At 32.8% G+C, this 8,641-nt stretch overlaps 1 protein-coding gene across 1 annotated transcript; it reads left to right on the top strand.

Moving 5' to 3' along the window:
• Positions 1-5,684: 5,684 nt before the first annotated feature.
• Positions 5,685-8,370, top strand: LOC142536738 (putative late blight resistance protein homolog R1A-3). Its single transcript, XM_075642032.1, has one exon. It carries the CDS (start codon positions 5,707-5,709, stop codon positions 8,299-8,301), a length of 2,595 nt encoding a protein of 864 aa, XP_075498147.1. The 5' UTR covers positions 5,685-5,706; the 3' UTR covers positions 8,302-8,370.
• The last annotated feature ends 271 nt before the right edge of the window (positions 8,371-8,641 follow it).

The raw sequence follows: 8,641 nt of genomic DNA, 5'->3' as shown, positions 1-8,641 counted from the left end.
ATTTAGATGAACATTTGGGGTAGTACCCCAAGGTATGTTGAAACTCTTGGACATTCTAAAAAAATGAGCATTCTTTTTAATAAGTTCAACATGAAAAAAAAAGGTAGAAAATATATTAGAATTATATTGTTATCACCAAGTATAGTTTTTAGTAAAACGCAAAACATTTGATCCTCCATCGAATTAGATAAATTGACGAAACGCCAAGCTATTGTTTTTTATAGAACGGAAGACGCTTGATATTATATCGAATTACATAAATCGAGGATGCCCGAGATTTCCCTATGAAACAAATATTTGATAAATTACTATCGACTTTGCGCAATGAATTCGTTGGATCGCAAAATTATTTGGATGAATTCTTTTCGCAAAATAATAGCCTCTGGTGTGTGTATTATATGTCAAAAACTTGTGTGAGACGGTCTCACGGGTCGTATTTTGTGAGACGGATTTCTTATTTGGGTCATCCATGAAAAAATATTACTTTTTATTGTGAATATCGGTAAGATTGACCCGTTTTACAGATAAAGATTCGTGAGACCGTCTCACAAGAGACCTTACTAGTAGAATTTTTGGTTTTTTACTTCGCCACTGCTTACTCGTATTATATTATATTTTTTGGAAAAAAAATTCAGTAAGGTAGGTTTTTGTTTATCTAATTTGTTCTTTTCTTGGAATACAACATAAGATTTGCATAGTGCTCGCTAAGCATTGGTTTTTTTTTTTTCAAGTATCCGTAAAATTTAATTGTACAATTAAGAACTAATTCTTTGTGCTAATTAATTAATTAATTACAAGAGCTGAAATTGGAGGGTCTTGGCCAATAGCATATAAATAATATGAAAGCATTAGAATATCTACAAGAAGTGGCCTTTGGATAATGTTAATTAATTACTCAAAAACCTAATTTTAACAAACTTAGTCTAGGTTAGGTTCTTCTCCGAAAGAGCAAAAATAAGTATATAATTCACTAAAGAAAGAGAGAAGTACGTGAATGATTCACTTTTTACATATATTTGATATCCAATCTCTATCCTTTAATTGAAGGTTTGTTTATTTTTATGCAAAAATTGATTGAAATTGCAATTTTGATAGTTTATCTCATTGTGGTTTTAGTTTTTATGTTGTCAATTTCTATTTTTAGTTTTATATTTTTTAATTTTTGACAATTTAAATTAATTTTTATAGGATAGTGCTAAAATGGAGATCTTACATGACATTATGTCAGCTGATTAGATAATGATGCGATAGTATGGAAAAACAATTTTAAAACAATATATTCAAAATGGCGTAGGTCGTGATTTGAAGTCTAACATATGGAAAAACATTTTTCAACTAGACTGCAAATATGATTAATCAAATCAAACATGTCGCACATGACTTGCCTAGTATGATTTATCAAGCCAACGTGGCATGCAAGAGTTAAGCCCAAAGGTTATCTAATGTATACCCAATAATAGCTGTCGTGGGAAATGCAGGTTTCCTAAAAAAATGAAATAAAATTTCCTCTTTTGTTTAGATAAGGGTTTGAGTGGAATTGTTCCATAATAATATATTATTTGACCTCTTGAAATAAAATAATTAAGCTTTTGTTTTGCCACCATTAAAACTCTATATATGCACACAGTTCCCACTGTACCAATTCTAGCTAGCTTTAACCTCTTCCCAGACTTCACTTGTAATTGTATGAGTTAATGTACGTATATCAGCATATGGCTAGCTTGAATGTGTGGATCTGCTTAATCTTGATCGCATTTTCTCTCCCGTTTTCTGAATCACGTTCCATTCATCGATCGATATTATATCCTACGAGGCAGGCAAGGCATTGCTTAAGACGGCAAACGAAATTATCGACGAAAGGCTAACGAGGAGACGGCATACATCGGAAAATTGGTTCAAGGCAGATAGGGTTACTCCCGGGGTACCTGATCCGAAACATCATTAGCAACGTCGTCCTTGGAGCAAGACAGGTTTCGAAAGGATTTGGAGAGATAAAAGTGATCCTTCTGGGAAGTTTTCTATAGTTTTTCATTTTTTTTAAAAAAAATTTGTTGAATATATTAAACGTATGAAAATTTTCCTTTTATTTGCACTCTTTCTGGTAAAATTAAGAACTTATTGCGATGTATTGGTGACACAAGAATGTTTAAAAATGGCTAGAGTGGGAATATTTTAGAATTGACAAAAACTTGTGTGAGACGGTCTCACGGGTCGTATTTTGTGAGACAGATATCTTATTTAGGTTATCCATGAAAAATATTACTTTTTATGCTAAGAGTGTTACTTTTTATTGTGAATATCGATATGATTGACCCGTCTCACAGATAAAAATTCGTGAGATCATCTTACAAAAGACCTGACTTTGCATTTAGAGCATGTTCAATGGTTAAAAGGAGGTTGGTGAGATGAAGTTCATGACGAAGTCAATGTCGATAAATTCATCTCGTGATTTTCCGAGAGTTAGATAATGTTAAAATATTAATTTTTACTTTGAAATATTAATTTTTTATTCTATTAAAAAATTAATTAAGAACAAATAAAAATCGACGTAATTAAAAAAAAAGTAATAGTGCACATAATTATAATTAAAATGTAAAAGCGGGTAGAAAGAATACATGAAATAAAATATTTTTTTTTAAAAAAAAATTACGGATCATCCCAAACACTCCTTTCCTTTTTTATTTTTTATAATTAGTTTTAATTTTTATTAAATATTTGAATTATTTAAATATTTTAAAAAAATAAAATAAAGGTGCAAGACACTTCTCCGCATGGAGAGAATCTGCGAGAGGCCACCTGCACCATCGTGCGAGGATTGCTTCCTCGCATGATTATCTCGCCCCTTGAATTGAAATGGGGCTTTGGTTATCCTAAAGACATATCATGGGGAACTCTGTCGACACTTCCTTCGTCATATACTTAGTAAAAACATCTCTTTTTAAAATGAGATCTCTTTGGAGAGAGAATTTCAATTTTATTGGATATCTTTTCTTTTTCCCAAGAACGTCATTCCCTTCCTTATGTTGTGTCCTAGGAGTAGCATGACCTCTAAAGTTGATAATTTTTTTGAAAATAGAGTCTAATCTTATCATGTCATATGGTTCAAATTTCTCTTATCTCTATATACTAGATATCAAGTACATGTGCGGAACAATCTATTTTGTCATCTCACTCTTGTTTTCCTATGATTCAACTTCTCTTTGTGAGCTAGCTCGGTGCTCCACAAAACAGTTCTTCTCAGAACCCGGGGTCAGTGAGAGGACTAACTATAAACAAAGGGCTCCTTTAAAAAAAAGGAATTATGAATATCGAATATAAAAAATGTTCCTTTCTCCTAGCACGGGACAAAAGAATAAACCACTTAGAAGGCATGTCCAAAACTATCAAATTCCCTGCAACTCAAAACTTAATATTTCAAGACAAACGGCAACATTACAAAAATTGGTCGCATTTCGTTCAATATATTTTTATTCACTTAGATACGTTAAGTATTGACTCTTTAACACTTATCGCCTTTTTTCTTAAAAAAAATTATTAGTATTATTATTATTATTATTATTGAGCATTAAGCATTTAATCTATACTAAACCAATTTGAATGTTACGGTATACCATTTTATTACTATCAGATATACTCTTATTTTATTTAACGTAATATTAAAAAAACGCGACAAAAAGTTATCTCAAACTTTTTTTAATTAACTTATATGTAAGTTTCCCTAAAACTTTGTTTAGCAAATATTTTTTTAGAGGTTATAAATTATCAGACATTTTATAAAATTATGTTAAAAAGTTTAGAAGTTCAGTCAAAGATTCTCTTTATATATCTTCAAATCTCACGAATCTCTAAGGATTTTTGTATTTCTAGTTGTCTCAAGTGTAACTCGGTTCAACTTGGAGAGAAATACATTTTTGGTACAGTCATTTTATATTTTTCATTTTAAGTCTTTACACAATAACTTGCAAGTTTTTTCGATTTAAGACTTTTTATGGCCGAAACCCTACTCGACCACCAAAAAATGTCCGGCTGTTGACTGGATGTGCTGAACTGCACATAAATATTAAAATTGAACCTACAAAAATCCACATCATTAAAGTTATAGCTCTAATAAAATTCAACAAAAATTATTTCCCCTAACAACCCCACAAAAAATTTTGGATCCCCTTTCATCTCAAGTCCCACAAATCCTAGTCAAACTGATTTCCTTCATTCAAGGAAATCAGTGAAGGAAATCGATGCAACATACTCCCCCAAAATTGAATGGTAGCAACTATGCTTTGTTTGAGTGATTATTGGAAGTCAGATCTTTATAATTTTGTGACTTATTGTATTGGATACTGTTTTTGCACTTTTTTTTGTTCGATTATGGTGCATGAAACGTTTGACTTTTCTACCTTGACAATATTTTTCAATGATTACACTATGCTATTTTATTTGTACGTAATCAATAAAAATTAAACGCGTGACTTTAGTTTTGATGTCATTTACAGGACCGACGGCAGAAAAATAATACAATCAATAAAAAACATTGAATCATTCGTCAGTCATCAGTGGAATCCTGAAAATATCTTAAACAAAATATAGCTGTCAAATAAAATTTCGAATTTGTGGCCGCTGTCAGAAGACAGTGACAATGTCATGCGCAACTTAAAATGGAAGAGACTCAGAAAGTATCAGAGTCAAAAAAGCAAATACTTGATTTTTATGGGGTCTTTGAGCAATATTGCAGTGCCAGTGCGTTCATTATCGTAGCAAGCTGCCGCGTGTCTAATATTAGTTGGCACTACATTGGCACAATTGTATTAGACTAACAAGTCCTTCGCATTCTAATAAACATTTTAATATTTTATAATATTAAAATAAAATTTTTGTGGCCAAAATATAACAAAAAATGATGACATAATTAAAGCATAATATTTTTATAAAAATTAACATATATATCGATGATCAAATGACTAATATTTTTATTATACTATAAAAAATATATTTCAGATGTAGATAAAATAATCTCTTATAAGTGATCATAATTGTTTTTCATTTAATAAAGTATTGAGATTCAATAATTAACTCTGCTAGGAAACAGTCTATATGTGATACTTGAATTGTTGTATGATTTAAATTATAGGAGTTGCACCACTTAATCCTACATATTTTGTAACAAAAAAAATAACACATTTTTTAAAATCTGTATCTTACATTTTAATATAATTTGAATTCTACCCCAAGATTTAATAAAAAACTTTGGTAAATCAAAATTTTTGCACATGCAAATATTTTTATGTAATTTGTGAAAAAAAGAGAACCGATATTCTGTGTATCGATGCTAAAAATCGGGAGGAAATGTGAATAGTATTAAAAGTTGAGATTTAAAAATTTATTTTTATTATTTCTATTTTAGCAGGAGCTGAGAGTTCGCATAAATTTTATTTTTGTCATAATGGCTTTATTTTTATTTTCGTAAAATATATAAATAAATAATAATATGTTAATTAAAAAATTAATAATAATATATGAATAAATAATACTAAAAAATTGATATTTATACTGTATTTGATTTTATATATAAAATCACGGATGGAGACAAATAATCAGAAATGGATAACATTGATATTAGCTTGACAGCTGTGATAGTTGACTAACTTTGATTAGTTAAATAAAGCGTTGGTAAACTATTACATAGATTCATGCAATCCATCTTTGTCTCCCATGGCCGCTGTTTATGCCGCGCTTCTTTCCCTTGCTCGATCGTTGCGACAGATTTTGGATCTTGAACAGTATATCGATCCTCTTCACAAAGAAAGAATTGTTTCCCTCCATGAAAATGTTAATTTTATCATCAACTTCCTCGAAGATTATTCAGACAAGTGCTGTGACGGAACACTTGATCTTGTGGGAAATGGAATCAGAAAAGCTTCATTTGAAGCGCAAGATTTCATGGATTCGTATATGTGTTCGATACCAAGAAACAACAGTCATTCGAGTTCATCAGAGGCTAATTGCGACAAAGTCGTGAACTTGGATCGAGACCTAAACATGGCGCTTGAAAGAATCAATTTTATCTTGGAAGAGTCGATAAAGATGAACAACGGCACGGCAGAAGATGTCCGGTCCAGAACTTATTCTTCTCGTGTTGACCATCCATCTACACTCAAAACAACTACCAGAAACATTATTGTAGGACTCGGGGATGATTTGAACAAAATCAAAGAACGGTTGTACGAATCTTCAGCTACGCTCCGAATTATCCCAATTGTTGGGATGGGAGGAATCGGGAAGACGACTCTAGCTAGAAGAGCTTATGAGGATTTGCTTCGTACTCAACACTTCGACTTTTGTTCATGGATTACAGTGTCTGCAGAGTATGAAAGAAGAGAGATGCTTTCAGTGTTACTTCAGAAATCCGAAAAGGAACTATCTGGTCAAAGTGATGAGAAATTGAAAACCCTAGTGTACCAACATCTTATGGGTAGGCGATATCTCGTTGTGATTGATGATATATGGAGTACCAAGGTTTGGGATGATTTGAGGGTGATATTTCCAGACGATGGTAGTGGAAGTCGAATCTTGTTAACTACTAGGCTATCAGATGTTGCTATTCATGCAGGATGTTCTAGTGATCTACTCCACCAAATGGATTTTTTGAACAAAGATCAAAGTTGGAAACTACTTCAAGAAATGATTTTTGGACAAGAATCTTGTCCTCTCCATCTGGAGGAAATCGGAAAGAAGATTGCAATAAATTGTGGGGGACTTCCGCTTACGATTGTAGTGGTTGCAGGGCTCATTTCTATAGGCAACATGAGAGAAAAAGTGTGGGAAAATATTTCGAAAAATATAAGTTCAATGGAACCGACAATTGAGTTGCAATGCTCAAAGGTAATATGTTTGAGTTATGATCGTTTACCTCTTTGGCTAAAGCCATGTTTTCTCTATATCACAGCTTTCCCAGAAGACTCGAAAGTCAATGTTTCCGAGCTTATCAATTTGTGGGTTGCAGAGGGATTTCTTAAACCAAGTGATCGCTTTAGCTACTTGGAAGACGTGGGAGAACGATACTTGGAGGATCTTGTGAATAAAAATCTGATCTTAGTCAAAAAAGGGAGGGATGGGAAACCTGAATCTGTTGGAATGCATGATCTGTTGAGGGAGATTTGTATAACAAAAGCTGAAGAAGAGGGTTTTTTTCACCACATCTCATCCAAAAAGAATGCCTGGAAAGATGTTGCAGAGAATCCAAATCGTCGGATAAGTATTCATTGCACACAGGATTTTCATGAATGGCAAATACAAGATTCAAGCATACGTTCAGTTCTACTTTTCTCCAAGAAAAACTCAGAATCAAGATTATATCTAAGTTGCAGGCAACTAAGTATCTTGAATGCATCCGACATAACTTGGCCGAATTTCTCAGATGTGATCTCAACATTTATCAATTTAAGGTACATTGCTTTTGCTCTAAATGATATATCTTGCCCCCATGGATTTCCGGCCTCAATATCCAAACTCCCCTATCTCGAGACTATAATTGCTTTTGTATCTTCCTTGGGACGATTGCAAGTACCCTACGAAATTTGGGAGATGCCAAAGTTAAGGCATTTGTTCATGAACGATCGATTTCACTTATCATACCCCTCTGACATAGGAATAGTTCACAAGACTGGTATACAATCACTTGGCACAGTGATCAATTTTAGATTTACTGAAGAAGTTATTGAAAAACTTGTGAATTTAAAAAGTTTGACAGTTTTTTTTGCTGTCTATGATGGTCGTTGGGATTATTTGAATCTTAACAATCTTTTCCGTCTACAAAACCTTGAAGTACTAAGAGTCACAGTGCAGAGCGTGCCTTACTTAAGGATTTGGAGTTATGCTTTTCCGATCAGCCTAAAGAAGTTAAGTCTAAGGTTGGTTAACTTTCCTTGGGAAAATATGGCCATAATTGGATCACTCCCTAATCTTCAAATGCTTGAGATGGTGGGTATTTTAGTCACCGACGATTCCGAGTGGACGCCAATGGAAGGCCAATTTCTTCGCCTCAAGCATTTTCAATCTACATTTGATTACTTGGTGAAGTGGGAAGTTGAAAAAGAGCACTTCCCATGCCTAGAAAGCTTGATTTTCTGTCATGCACGGTCGATTGATGAGATTCCTAGTGGCATAGGAGAAATAGATTCACTTCAGCTCATTGAGTTACGGTATTGTCAAGAATCCTTAGTGAATTCGGCAAAGAAAATCCAGGAGCAGCAACATGAAAATGGAAATGATTCTTTTGAAGTTCTTGTTATTCGTTCGAATAATTAAACATATTTGTTTGAACAATTGTGGTTGCACTTGAAAAAAGAAATTGAAAGAATGATGGTTTGGTACTAACTATGAGATTCAACGTTTTTCTAAAAAAAAATTAGGATTCACCGTCGTTATTTTTTTTATGCGCTCTGGGTAAACTCAAAGAAACTGAGCACTCTTTGAGATGCATTGCATTTGCTACCATGGCATACCAGGTATGGAGATTAAAAAACCGATTACTCTTTGAGAATGAGATTTCAGATCATGATACATATTTTTCATTGCTTTCTAGTGATGCACTTTATTGTAAGGATTTATGATTTTAATTACTACATTACGCTTGTTGTTCAATTTC

The sequence above is a fragment of the Primulina tabacum genome, chromosome 2 (genome assembly GCF_025594145.1).
Source record: "Primulina tabacum isolate GXHZ01 chromosome 2, ASM2559414v2, whole genome shotgun sequence".
In the NCBI taxonomy this organism is placed as follows: Eukaryota; Viridiplantae; Streptophyta; class Magnoliopsida; order Lamiales; family Gesneriaceae; genus Primulina; species Primulina tabacum.
Note: the sequence above shows the minus strand (reverse complement) of the source record. Positions and strands in the feature narration are given on the sequence as shown.